The sequence below is a fragment of the Conger conger genome, chromosome 4, assembly GCF_963514075.1.
Source record: "Conger conger chromosome 4, fConCon1.1, whole genome shotgun sequence".
NCBI lineage: Eukaryota > Metazoa > Chordata > Actinopteri > Anguilliformes > Congridae > Conger > Conger conger.
Genome location: NC_083763.1, coordinates 24360931 through 24376041, shown reverse-complemented (window position 1 = coordinate 24376041; position 15111 = coordinate 24360931). Strand labels below are relative to the sequence as shown.

Genomic DNA, 15111 nt, shown 5'->3' with positions numbered 1-15111 from the left:
GATCTCCTTGGGTTTTAATGCACAACAGTCTCTAAACGTACAGAGAAACAACCGAACATCCAGTGGGTGGCACTTCTGTGGGCAAAAACGCCTTGTTAATGAGGGAGGTCTCACGAGAATGGCCAGACTTGTTCAAGCTGACAGGAAGGTGACAGATACTGAAATAACCACACATTACATTGGTATGCAGAAGAGCATATCTGAACACACAACACGTCGAACCTTGAAGTGGGTGGGCTACAGCAGCAGAAGACCACACTGGGTTGCACTCCTATCACCTCAGAATAGGAACTGAGGCTACAGTGGGCACAGGCTCACCAGAACTGGACAGTTGAAGATTAGGAAAACATACTGATGGTAGGGTCAAAATTTGCCATTAACAACATTCATTTGTGTATACCTCCTGCCTTGTGTTGACGGTTCAGGCTGCTGCTGGTGGTGTAATGATGTGGGTAATGTTTTCCTGGCACACATTTGGCCCCTTGATACAAATTAAGCATTGTTTAAATACCACTTCCTACCTGTGTATTGTGCCTTTACAGCCACAGTCTACCCATCTTCTGATAGCTACTTCCAGCCAAATAGTGTACCAAATAATTTCACAAAGTGCATGTCATCTCAGGCTGGTTCCACCAACATGACAATGAGTTCAGTGTACTCCAATGGCCACCACAGTCACCAGATCTCAATCCAATAGAGCACCTTTGGGATGTGGTGGAATGGGACACTTGCACCATCAATGTACCGCCAACAAATATGCAGCAACTGCATGAGGCTAGTATGTAAACATGGACCAGAATATTCAGAATCAGAATGTTTCCAGCACCTTGTCCATGCCACAAATACATCAAGCTGTTCTGGGGATAAAGGGATGTACTACGCACCCAGTACTTGAAAGGTGTAGTAAATAAAGTGTTCAATGAGTGTAAATCCAATCTCGGTGAGGACACATGATGTTAATGCCAAATGTAAATGCAATCCAGTTACACCACAATCCGGATATGAGACTCTTATTAATTCCCGGTGTAAACAGGGCCTATGTTTCACTTGGCTTGCGTGAGTATGACTTGTTTGAGTGTGACGTGTTTTTGTATATATACCTTGGCCTTTACATTCATAGTCATGGGCAATTGTTTTGAAGGTAAGGAGGAAGACTGTTTTGTAATGGGAGGTAGCGTTTTTGGTTTGTACATCCAACAAAATGTTTTTCTTTGGGGTTTATTTTGCATGTATTGTATGAAATTAAGAATTACATTCAAGCTCCCATTGAAGTTATACAATAGCATTTTTTTGTTCATGTTCTGTAGGTGAGATTGGCACTTGGGGGTCTTGTCGAGTTAGTGCTGTGCCCTGACAGGTTTTTTTGGAAGGGGATAACACCTGGCTGCTCCTCGCGCAATACAGCAAACTGCTTCCCTGGAAGATCTGGGGTCATGCCTTGTAATTTTCTCTCTTTCTGTAACCTGGGACGTACTCTGCTTCTGTGCATTGCATGCGCCGTATGGTAGGGAGGTTCAGTTTCAGGTTCTCTGTGAGACAGGTGTGGATGGCAGTCTCTATTTAAAAACCTGTGGTGTGTTTCTCAAACACCTCCCAGCTAAGGATATATGCAATGTTCTCAGTGTTGTCAGTGTGGTTGCAAACTTCTGAATCGCAGTGGCTGTGTGTCTCGGCGCCCAACATTGACACCCTACCGCAGAAATGGGATATTCCAGATTTGATACACAACTACTGCCCCTCCAACACCTTGACCAGAGTTACTTTAAAAAGTGAGAGGTGAATAAATGGGAAGTTCCTAAATTGTCTGCGTTTTGTCCATTTGGCCTTTTTTGAAATATTGGGCTAAAGAAAGCATCAGAGGATGAAAATAGTTCTAAAAGGTGGTCATGGAAAAAAGTAAAACTTTATTTACGGGTTAAAAACGGATCAAAAGCCTGTCTATAAAAACAACATCAAAATATGTCAAAAAAAGAGCTGAAAGATCCAGATACTCCAGTGGATGTCTTTGTCTGCAAATATCTCTGAATTATTGGATTATTTGCTTGTTTTGCAGTCACCAGGACACCTTTTATAGCTTAGGCTGTTTGACATTTTCCATATACAGGACACATTTTGGTACAGTATCCTACCCAAAAGTACAATGGTTTATTTGGAAATTGAAAACTCATTATTCGAACTGAAAATCTGGAAATTGAAAATTCACGGCATAATGTCAACGTCTCTTGTTGTTTCTGCATGCTAGTGCAGGTGGATGACATACCAGCATCTATTCTCACGATTTACAGGGCAGTGCTGTACAATTATCTTGGACGTGGTAATTACTGGAGATGCTATTCGCGCTGTCGTGTGAGGTACAGTCGTGTGTTAGGCTATGCAGGCTATACCTGTAAGCCTATAAGAACTTTGCCTGGTCTGGTCTTTCCCTGGCTAGACGCCTCAGAGTGACGACCGCTATCCTGATGTAGGGTTTTGCGCCGCGTGAAACGCTCTCCTTGTGCTTGTGTTAGAGTTATCGGCTTCAGATATCAGCAGCAATGGCCGTCACACTACACACGCCCTGCTTTAATTACAGGCGCTGGATATAGTTAAAATTGCAGCCCTGAGCTTCGTTCAGCAAGTCAGAAAATCTTACTGCTGCTGTGTGACGGGTGGGGAAGTGTCGCGCATGTCACAGACAAGGTCCCAGCTTTATCTTTGACATTTCTCTTCCTTATGGTGTTGTTTTCATTTCAGGCAAATGGGGCAGCTGATGGGGAACTAAGAGGAGTATTGGGCCATTCTTTTGGATGGTAGGAAAGGAAATATTGTGATAAGACTGTTTTATTTGGGAAAGCAGAAAGCGGGGTGTTACGGACACGCCATGCAAAGGACATAAATGTCAACGCATTCTGCTTTCACGACATGTGCAGACTTGAATACCCACATTGCTATGCAGTATGCTGTAGTATTCCAACAGGCAAAGGAGGCCAAAGGTTCACTCACATCTTTGTGTCACTGGGTGGATCTAAATGTGTTAGGGCTTCACCCAGACAGAAAATTGGCATAACCAACCACTTCCAATTCCGTGAGACTTTAGTTTAGGATAAAGTCGGGTGGAGCCGGTTCACTCGAACAAAGGGTGTGTTTTTTTCTGGATTAATCCTTGTAATGTCAGCATTTTCACAGGGTATTCTGATTTTGAATAAATATACAGTATCATTCCATTATCAAGTACGATTCTGTACCAGGTACCAGGTCATTCCCTGCTGAAAAAAAGAACTCAAGCTAGGTTTTGAAATAGCTGATTGAAAAAACTGGTTTAGACCAGCTCCATGCTGAACAGAAGATAGTTTGACCGATGTTTTGAAACTGCTCATAGCTGGATTTTACAGCAGGGTTATTAACTGAAACTCAGTGCCCCTCCTCTGGCTCTGTGACGATGGCACACTGCCGTGCTTCTCACCCAAAACCTCCACTGTGATGTTGGTAAACGGCAGGGGTGTCCTGATCCAAACTGTAATCTCTCTCTGCGCAAACACTGAGTCAGCACCATGCAGAGAATGCCAGAGCCCTGGGGAGGTATCCAAGCGCTATAACGACAGCTCTGTGCCAAGCCATCACTAAGTCTGATTCACACCGATGCTTCTGTCAGTCAAGTGTACCCGCTGACGTTCAGTTAACTCTCAGTATAAGCTAAACAGTAGCTAGTGTCTGTGTTGTGCTGGAAGAGAGAGTGTCCAGTTTGACCGCCTATTGTTTGGACTCTAGTGCTGTTAGTTAGATGGATAGATATAGTTAGATATTCCTTTATTAATCCCCAGGGACACAGCATCATAGCACAAAAACGAGTAATAATATTAAATAACTAAGTAAATAGACAAAGCAATGCATGGCATGGCGGTAATGGCATGGTTGGTTGGGGCGTTGCTTGGGTTGGTTGGGGCAGATTCCGGACAATGATATCACCTCCTTGAACATGCTTCACTTGATAATTCCTGGTATTTTAATGGGTTTGATATTAAGATGTGCGTTTGCTTAGCTAAGCAGGGTAGGGCACATGTGATGATGTGAATTCAGTGAATTAAGTGTCGTAAAATTGTGCTGTGGTTTCAGGTTGGCATTTCGGAGCTCATTATGGCTGGGTATCGTTGATATAAACTTCTTCCAGCTGTCATATTTCAGAAACACGTCTGCAGTTGTAACAAGTGTGAAACGGGTTCTGTTTCATGTTCTGCAAAACTGAAACCTGATGCTTGCAATATGTCCAACAAGGAGTAAAACACACCACTACTGTAAATCTATCTCTCTCTCGCTTGTTCTCACACAGCCACAAGCACACATGCAGACAAATACAGTGGGATATATCATAAATATATAGCGAGATCCAGCTCTGTGGGATGGGTGGGTATCCGTACGGAGGGTGTGGTAGGGCTTTCCGCCTGCAGAGGAGGCCGTCCCACCCTCAGAAGCCGCTCTCCCGTCTGTCTAAGCCCTCTGCAAATTCCCATGGTCTGGTTCCAGCTCAGCTTTTACACCCATGCTGCGAACAATGCCTTTTCAATAGGACTAAGGTCTTGTTGACTTAAAAGTTGACTCGGGACACTGCTGGGAAGAAGTTGAATGTTGCGTAAGTGTGTATTTGCTTAGCAGGCACCCTTGTCCAAGTAGGGCTGACACTGCAATGCTTGAAAAGCTGTCTGACTTCATGCTTTGCGCGAGTTCCTGCACTAACTCAAACGCTGCTCTTGTTGATGCTAGTGAAATGTTGATGTCGATGCAAGCTTTGGTGTTACTGTACAGTGTAATTGTTTGGACTGTAGTTTTCCGATCCTGTCGGTGCTGCACGAAGGGTGATTTGGTCTTTTATTCTGCCGAGGTGAAAACCTCAGCATTCCACAGATGTCAGGGGTGGGATGATGTCTGTCACGTGATCGAAGCCCATAAAGTCTACCCACACCCCTGCATGCCTGTCTTTGTACCATGCCTGTTAAAAACCGCATTATTTTTGCTTTCACAAATTAATTCCCCAACATAGGGGAATATGAATCTCACTGCCGTATTTATTTCTACCATTCAAAATGTTTTTACCATGGTTTGCTTCATGAGAGAGCCAACACCAACAGAAAATAAATAATAAATAGTCTTCAGGGGTTCCGGGCGACAGGTTTTCAGCTCGCCGCTCAGGGCTGGCCACTTCCAACACTTTTCAGCGGGGTCTTTCTTTCAAATGCTAATTTTTACTGGCTTGGAAAACCAAAAATTTGGCATGAAAGCCACCCTCCCAGTCCCAATGATCTGCCAGTATTTAGCCCAAAAGGCTGAGCGGGGCTACCTCCACTCCACAGAGTGACTGTCTTAGGCCCTGCCTCCCAATTTGCCAAGCAGGCCCTCTGTAAGTCTCGGTCTGAAAACCAGTAGTGTGCGTGTAATGCTGGACATTGAACTGTATTTCTGTTTTTTATGTCAGTTGACATTTGATTCCATAAAATGAATGATAATGATTCCCCCCATGTTAATGGTCTCTCTCCCTGAACCAGCTGTTATTGGTCTCTCCCTCTGACTTCCTGGGTTAATGATCTCTCTCTGAACTCCCTGTGTTAATGATCTCTCTCTGAACTCCCTGTGTTAATGATCTCTCTCTCTGAACATGCTATGTTATTGCTCTGTGTTAATGGTCTCTCTCTCTGAACATGCTATGTTATTGCTCTGTGGTAATGGTCTCTCTCTCTCTGAACATGCTATGTTATTGCTCTGTGTTAATGGTCTCTCTCTCTGAACATGCTATGTTATTGCTCTGTGCTAATGGTCTCTCTCTCTGAACATGCTATGCAGGACTCGGGAAGGTCAGAAGGAAGCCCAGCATGAGGGACACTGCCTCCAACGCCGACTCGGACTTGTTCTCGGACAACGGGGAGCGGCTGTACGACCTCAACCTGCCGGCGCTGGTCAAGTTCAGCTACGTGGCCGAGCGCGAAGACGAGCTTTCGCTGGCCAAGGGCACGCGGGTGGTCGTCATGGAGAAGTGCAGCGACGGCTGGTGGCGGGGCAGCTACGAGGGCCGCTCGGGCTGGTTCCCCTCCAATTACGTGACCGAGGACCCAGACGGTTCGGCCGGCGACGCGGCGCTCTCGCTGACGGAGAAGCTGGCGGCGGCCATGCGCGGAGCCAACGGCAGCTCCGCTCTGGACACCGTCCAAGCCCTCTACCCCTTCAGCTCGGGCAACGACGAGGAGCTGGCCTTCGAGAAGGGCGATGTGATGGAGGTGGTGGAGAAGCCCGAGAACGACCCGGAGTGGTGGAAGTGCCGCAAGGCCGACGGGCAGCTGGGGCTGGTGCCAAAAAACTACGTCACGGTGCTGCGCGACTCCCACAATGCACCTGGAGACGCCGGCCCGCCCACCCCTGACTGCGACTACATCGAGCCCTCGGGGACCGGGAGGTTCGCCGGACGGCTTTGGTACTACGGTAAGGTGACGAGGCACCAGGCCGAGGTGGCCCTCAACCAGAGGGGCGAGGACGGTGACTTCCTCATCAGGGACAGCGAGTCTTCGGTAAGTGTCCCAAATCACCCCCCCCCTTCCTCTTGTATATCCACTCCTTTGATGCTTGCGCATTGCACAACATTCTTGGCGTTACTGAGTAGATAACTGTAGGCATCGCTGTGGCTGATTTTTATAGCGGAAACTTTTCTCATTTCAACCCCATGCATGCATTTGGAATAACATGACGATATTGAGAATTGTGCATTCACTTCATGTGTCATACGGAAAGCCAGATATTCTCTTAAAGGGTGCTGCACTATCCTGACATACATGTTCTATTCCTTATGTTCAGCAGCAAAGTTAAACCTTGCAAAGTTAAACCTTGGCCTTCAGGTGCCATCCTTACTTTTCTCACTGTCAAGAGATTTGTGAATTCCAGGCCAGCTCTGAGCTATTTCCTTAAGCACTCTTGTGATCGCTGGCAGAATTTCAGCCAAGATGGGGAACGTTTTTCCATCTGCTTTGAGAAGCAGTGTAGCCATGCAAATCACAGCAAATGGGTTAGTCAGGTACTGTATCTCACAAGCTCATGGTGCCACGGAGTCTCTAGCTCATTTAAATACCAGACATTTTCTTTTATGCGCCAGTTGTTATAAGAGATAGGAAGCGGGATGGCCTGTTTTAGACTTGTACAGCCTTGCAGTGCTCTCTGAGAAATGAAAACCATCCTGATGTACAGATATTGACTTATCTGTGCCTACCCCACCACACCTACTGTGTTGCCCAGCAATTTCTGTTTAGTTTAGTTTTCTCCTGTGTTTTGAACGATTTGTCTTTTTTGTTTTGCCCAATCGGTCTCCAGCTCTTTCCTTTCAACCAAATTACATCTGCTTGCTTACTATATCGCACTGCATGGTTTTTGGTTTTGTTTTGCAAACTGGTTCTTGAAGATTTTTTTTCTTTGTGTTCTCTGACCGTTTTCCTGTGCCTTCTCCTTTCAGCCCAATGACTTCTCCATCTCGCTGAAGGCCCACAGCAAGAACAAGCATTTCAAAGTGCAGCTGAAGGAGGCTCTCTACTGCATCGGACAGCGCAAATTCGACTCCATGGAGGAGCTGGTGGACCATTATAAAAAGGCTCCCATTTTTACCAGTGAGCAGGGAGACAAACTGTACCTGATCAAGGCTCTGACCTCTTCCTGATCGCAGTGTAATTCCAGCTCTGGACACCTTCCCCGCTGGTGAAAACCCCAAATCATTTCAAGAGGAGATGGGTAAATCCCTGTGGACTCCTATATCGGGGGAAAAGAAACGTTTGGACTTCTGGGATATCATCCGGTTCGTTGATTTCACAAGCCACCTTTGGCTCACAGATAATTCAGTGTATATTGAACTCAGCATCTGTAAGCCACACTTTAGTGCTATGTATATCTATATATTTTTTTTTAAGCTTCCTTCGTTTAAATGTGATATTTCTTTAAAAGTGTGATTGAATGGCATTTTTAAGGGTCTGTTGTCAATCTAGCTTGGAGGAATGAGAGTCACAAATTTAAAAGGATAGCATATACCCTTCTCCCACTTGTCGCTACCACGGGTATCTAGGCTGTCACAATTTCTATCAACTGCATTTAGAATTGTTCATTTATTTTTGTTAATGCCTCGTATTGAGTGAAAACAAATGACCAAAGTGTATTTATTGGTGGTGTAGGGGCAGATTCTAGTACGTTGGCCTCGTGACAATTTTTTTGGAGTCAAGTTTGTTGCCTTTGCCACCACAGAGATGGCATGCGGCTCAAACTTGTGTCCCCACAGGGCAGGGCCACATGTATACCTGCCCTAGCTGGGAGACATCAGGCTGGCCCCTGGCAGAGTTGAGTCTGTCTCCGTGGAGACCAACGAGGGACAGTGCTGGTCACCTGGCTCACTGAACTGTTCTTCACCCCTCTCTTCTCGGAACCCGGAATAGCATGTGTCACCTGATATGTGTATGTGGTCATGTCTGTCCAGATAAGACTTTCCTTTTGCTACAGTTGGCAACATTGATTAAAGATTGAGATAAAAGTTCTTGTTCATGACAGGTTAACGTTTTGTGTGTGTGTGTGTGAGTGTGAGTGTGAGTGTGAGTGTGAGTGTGAGTGTGAGTGTGAGTGTGAGTGTGAGTGTGAGTGTGAGAGACGTGTGTCTATATTATGATAAGAGATGGTACCTCTGGTGCTATTTGCGATGTCGTGTGCATTCAAGTGACATAATTTTTGCTTGTAAGCAGTAACCAACCAGCACGGTAGAGTTTGTTTGCCTTGAAAGGTGTAAAGTGTGGTATATGCCAGCGATCATCAACTGGACCTTGAATCCAAATCCAGTCCCAGGTAAAGGGAAGGTGGAAAACCAGCAGTTTTTGGACCTTGAGGACCATGATTTGATGATGGTATATGGTATCTCTTCATGCTTGATGTCTACTGTATATGCTGCATGGGAGTTTTGTAAATCTTACATTGTAGTAAGGGAGGCTCACGATGACTGAGAACTTGCTAATCCTTCATACCAAAAAGGAAAGAAACCATAATGGCTGCTTATTCAGAATGTAGTCTGTAATGCTGTATGGAGCTCCCTTGTTTTTTGAAAATATGTCTCAAAGTTAAGGGACTTGACACAACAAAGATCGGAGGGGAGGTTGACCCTTGTTCGTTTCTGGCAGGAAATGAGGCTTTGAATGTGAAATGATGGTTTTAACTCTCCCCGGGTCTTTGGGAACTGAATGGGGGACTTTCCGCAGGAGGGAAAATGAGCTTGGACGTCGGCCAGGGAGCTCATCGGAACCGTGAATGAGTTTCCCAGCTGCAGGAGTTCAACCTACGTAAGTGTGTGGGACAAAGGATTTTTGATCACGGAGGGTGGAACTGTCTGGATTACACATTGGTGGAAGTGAATTGGGCTGAATAGATGCATAAAACGGTTGGACTTTCATTACCCAGGTGCAAGCGAGTGGATGAGTGAGTGATGAGTGGAGCAGGGAGGGAGGGAGGGAGGGAGGTGTGCAGCAGTGGTCAGATGCTTGAGTCCTTGTGAATTTGTGCCTTCGTCACTGCTTTCCGAACCAAAGGTCTAGTGTCTGGGTTGTCACTCCATCGACACATGGTTTGTCACAGGGCCGGTGTGTGTGCAGGTTGTTGTTTTAGCACAGGACTAAGACAGCTGATTCTACTCTTCAAGGTCTTGATTAAAGACCACGATTAGTTCATTAGTATAATCAGGTGTGTTACTGCTGGGCTAAAACAATAACCTGCACCCACGCTGGCCCTTTTAGGATAAGATTGGACACCACTGGTTTATCACAACTCATTTGATTCTTTTGGTTTTGCTTTGCATGTGCGTCATCGAATTTCGATACCTATACGTGACCGAAATGTGTGCTGACACTGATGATACAGTCTGCGACTTCCTTGTGAAGATAATTTTTGTGGTAAAGCCAATTTTCTTTTTTTTTTTTCTTTTTTTTTCATTTTTCATTAATTTGACCCGACTTTTAGTGGAAGTGTGTGGAACACTTGATTTGGATGTATTTTAAATACGTTTCATGTCTGTAGTATCAAGTGACCTTAACAGGCTATATGTTGATTTTTAATAATCTGTGATATGCTTAGATTATGATTTATCTATGTAATTTGCTAAAAATGGTTGCCCAATAATAGGTGATTGATAATAGTTTTTAAGGTCATTCCAGATATAACATTATACAGGATTATACCAGTACCACTGCTTTTTGTGTAAAGGAATTTATTTTATGTTTGGCAGCCCTGTTAAGCGTGGAAAAAAGTATCGTCCTTCAGTTTTATGCTGTACACAGTATTTCTGATGGGTTCACACACCTTTAAGAAATTACTAAATAAAGTCGCCCTTCTAAGTTTCTCAGTGCAAAATAACTCCCAACAGGCTTTGTGGTTGAGCTGGATCTGTCGGGACTTGCATTCCCCTAAATCCCAGCAGTTCCTAGTACCACGAGATGCTGTTTATCCAAAGACTACTCTGGTGAGAATTCTACCCGCTTTCCAAATTCAGACAGGTTGTGTACCCCAAGGAATTCTTTCTTCTTTTCGGAAGTTTTACATTTCGAGCCTGTGATTGGTATTGGTGCGGCTTGTGGCATGAGAATTTCAGGTACATCGGGTGGGTGTGAACACTTGGGCTACAATGTGAAAATGGAAATATTATACAGTATTCTCACTGTTTTATGGAGCTGGGAGATTATTCACTTATAATTCAGCAAGTTGACTGCTCACAGGACAAAAATAAAATTACCGACTTAAATGAGCATTGTCTGGTCTTTATATTGTGACACTGAAAACTAAGCACTCCAAATAAGTTCAGCTGAGAATTTATGACTCAATTAGTGTATTCTGTAAATAACACCGCAGTCGATTTGCAGAATCAAATTTGGAGGCAGGGTCCTAATCTTTTGTCTTACGCAGCTTATCCTGAGATGACATAAACTATGTACTTGTATATTTCCACAGCATTAAGTAAAACCACCTTGAAACTTTGCCCATCCAATGGGAGGTTTGTAAAGACACTGGGCCAGGCATCAGCTCAAATATGGTTGTTCTAGGCTGTTTTCAATGTTGTTGTTTCTTACATGCTGCAGTGGTAGTCACTGCCTCACAAAGTTATAAAAGATTATGCACTATATGTTAATTCATTGTATTTTATTCTTCCTTTATTTCTTAAAGCACATTCATATTTCAGACCTTTAATCTGCTTAACCTGCTTAGAGCTTTCATCAGTAAGGTAATTCCAAGAAAACATTGGTTTGTTTTTGGAGGGTATATTAATGCTTTTCCAAGAGTATTTAATAAAACCATACCATGTCAATATGTTCTCAAAACATTAAATTGAAGTCTGTCTCAAAACACACATTCCCTCTCTCTATTTAGGCCTATTCCATTTTAATATCTCCATATATAAGAATTTATATAAAGCACATAATGAGTTAGATGGGTAATATAGCTTGACAACCATATGGCTTCGCAACCAAAGCAATCAAAAGAATATTAGTTATTTTCTGTAAGGATCATGATTGATGTGGCTGTACAGTCTCCATTAGAGACCCCCTAGGGCCAAGTAACGGTACACATTCCATTACTTGTACAATTGTGCACTCTGGTGGCAGGTTTAAAAAGTATTTTAATTCCTGAACAGGGTTGCAGGGGGCTGGAGGCTATCCCAGTATACATTGGGCGAAAGGCAGGAATACACCCTAGACAGGTCGACAGTCCATCGCAGGGCACACACACCATTCACTCACACACTCATACCTATGGGCAATTTAGACTCTCCAATTAGCCTAACCTGCATGTCTTTGGACTGTGGGCGGAAACCGGAGTACCCGGAGGAAACCCACGCAGACACAGGGAGAACATGCAAACTCCACACAGAGAGGCCCCGGCCGACCGGGATTCAAACCCAGTGCTACCCACTGCACCATCTGTGCTGCCCCTCTGTACTTTAATTCCAGTTAAATATGTGATCATGAAAGTTCTAGTAAACCAGGAATTCTATTGTATGACATTTTTGCTATCAAAATATTAGCAGTAAACGATATCCCCCTCTGTATTCAAATGTTCTCTGCACATAGTCTCATTTTTGTGGGTTAGAATGCAAATCAGAATGCAGCCTGCTTTCCAAAAAAAGAGAAACGAACATGAATGAATTCTGAAACTTTCTTAAGTTTCCACCATGCTTTGGAATGCCCAATTGTACACTTTAGACTTATACACTAGCTTGGTAATGCAATATATTTAATTTTTTTTACATTTTTCAGACCATCTGTTTTTCAGACCAAATTTCAGAATTGGGAAGAAATGTGATCTAAGTGACTTTGACCGTGAATAGATTCTTGGGGCCTGACTGGGTGGTTTGAATATCTCAGAAACTGCTGATCTCCTGGGATTTTCATGCACAGCAGTCTCTAGGGTTTGTAGAGAACGGAGCAAAAAAACAAACAACTTCAGTTGAACAGCAGTTCCTTGGGCAAAAATGCCTTAATGAGAGAGGTCAGAGAAAAAGGACTAGACTGGTCAAAGCTGACAGGAAGGTGACAATAACTCTAATAACCACACATTACAACAGTATGCAGAAGAGCATTTCTGAACATGCAATGCATCAAACCTCTTAAGTGGATAGGCTACAGCAGCAGAAGACCAATAAGTCTAATAAATACCTAATAAAGTGCTTACTGAGCGTACATGCAGGCCTTGTTCCATTGCTGCACCCTCTGTTATATGTAGGTCTTGTTCCATTGCTGCAGTACCCACTGTTATACAGTGGCTTCAGAAAGTACACTGAATCGATAGACATGTTTTCACTTTGTCATTATGGGTTATTGAGTGTAGATTTATGGGCAAAAATTTGTATTGGAACAGCAAGGCCAATTCCTTTATTTTTGCAATCCACTGAATATATTTGTGGTTGAGGTAAAAAGAGAAGAGTTCAGAATTTCAGCTTTTATTTCCTGGTATTTACACCTAGATGTGTAAAACTACTTTGAACATAGCACCTTTGGTATCAGACCACCCAATTTGTAGGTGAGCAAAAGTATTGGAACAGAGAGCATTTGAGTCTGGGGTGTCCAATCTTATCCAGAAAGGGCCGGTATGTGTGCAGGTTGTTGTTTTAGCACAGGACTAAGACAGCTGATACTACTCATCAAGGACCACGATTAGTTCATTAATATAATCAGGTGTGTTATTGCTGGGTTAAAACAAAAACCTGCACCTACGCCAGCCCTTTTACGCTAAGATTGGACACCTCTGATTTAAGTAAATGAAAGTAAATAACACTTAATATTTGGTAGCATATCCCTTGCTTGCAATAACGGCATTAAGCCTGCGACCCATTGACAGTGATGCTTTTTTAGGCTTTTACTGCAGCCCCTTTCAGTTTGTTTTGGGGGGAGTTTCCCTTCAGGAAGTAAAATGCATGCTCAATTTAGTTAAGGTCTGGTGATTGACTTGGCCAGTCTTGCTGTGTAGGGGCGGCCTGTAGTGTAGTGGTTAAGGTACATGACTGGGACCCGCAAGGTTGGTGGTTCGATCCCCGGTGTAGCCACAATAAGATCCGCACAGCTGTTGGGCCCTTCACCCTGCATTGCTGCAGGGGAGGATTGTCTCCTGCTCAATCTAATCAACTGTACTTTGCTCGGGATATGAGCATCTGCCAAAATGCTATCAATGTAATGTAATGTGTTGGCAGTGTTTTGGGTTATTGCCTTGCTGCATGATGAAGTTCCTCCAAATTAGTTTGGACACATTTCTCAATAAGTTGGCAGACAATGTTTTTGTAGACTTCTGAATTCATCTTGTTGCTACCATCATGAGTTACATCATCAATAAAGATTAGTGAGCCCACTCCAGAAGCACCCATGAAAACCCAGGCCATGACATTTCCTCCACCGTACTTCACATATGAGCTTGTATGTTTTGGATCATGAGCAGATCCCTTCTTTCTCCAGACTTTGGCTTTTCCATCACTTTGGTAGAGGTTAATCTTGGTCTCATCAGTCCATGAAACTTTGTTCCAGAATAACTGTGGCTTATCTCTGTACTTCATTGCCAATTGTAATTTTGCCTTTCGGTTCTTACTATGGATGAGTGGTTTGCATCTTGTGGTATAGCCTCTATGTTGCTGCTCTCTGAAGTCTTCTTTGAACAGTTGATTGAGATAACTTAAACCCTAGCCCTGTGGAGATTGTGATCTCACTGGGGTTTTTCCTCACAGCTCTCACAATGTTTATGTCATTAACTGCTGTTGCCTTCATTGGTCGACCTGTTTGATGTCTGTTGCTCAGTATGCCAGCAGTACAAGTTGTTGTACAAGCTATCCCCAATGATTTCCCCTATTTTCCCCTATTAAGCTTCAAAATGGCTTGTGTTTCTCACAAAGACAGCTATCTGGTCTTCATGTTGGTTTATCTTTTCTAACACAAATGCAGTCTGCACAGGCAAAACCCACGGCTAAAACCAAGAGTAGACATTCAGAACTATTTATTGCTTAACCAATCAATCTAACAGGGCACATCTAGGCAACAAGAGACACCTGTCATTCACATGTTCCAATACATTAGCTCACATAGAAAATGGGTGGTCTGATACAAAAGGTCATATGTTTTAAGCTGTTTAACAAATCCAGGAAATAAACGCTGTACATCTTCTGACCTCAAAGTCAATTATCTTCAGTATCACAAAAACAAAGGAATACTTTTGGAGGGGACTGTACAAAGTGTGCAAAAAGGGAAGGGATCTGAATACTTCCTACATACCACCCTGCACGTAGGCCCTGTTCCACCCTTAGTTCATTCATGACAGCACGGACCAGCACAGTTCTCTTCTTCCACACATTCTACCAGCCCCTGTTCTTTTTCTTTTTAGTTCAGTCTCCCCACTGAGCTGTCTTCCTGCCTCAGAGGATCACACTTATAATGCACAGCTGGCACATCCAAACTGTGGGTGCCTGATCGATCACAAGCCTCTCCTGATGTCATGCTGCATGGAAACCTGCTGAACAAAACCATTGCCATTGAAAAACTGCACTGCACTGGTCAGAGCTGGCACTGAAAATGGCTGGTAAATTCTACTATGTACTGTGTCTTTAACTGTATG

At 43.8% G+C, this 15111-nt stretch overlaps 1 protein-coding gene across 5 annotated transcripts in view; it reads left to right on the top strand.

Annotated features, from left to right (window-relative positions):
- Positions 1-8524, top strand: part of nck1b (NCK adaptor protein 1b) — a 38412-nt gene extending 29888 nt beyond the window's left edge. For all 5 annotated transcript variants that reach the window (XM_061237220.1, XM_061237216.1, XM_061237218.1 and 2 more), the window contains 2 exons: positions 5812-6530; positions 7463-8524. In XM_061237220.1, the coding sequence (XP_061093204.1) occupies positions 5812-6530; positions 7463-7663 (920 nt within the window). In that variant the 3' untranslated portion in view covers positions 7664-8524. The remainder of the gene's footprint in view (positions 1-5811; positions 6531-7462) is intronic.
- Positions 8525-15111: the final 6587 nt, after the last annotated feature.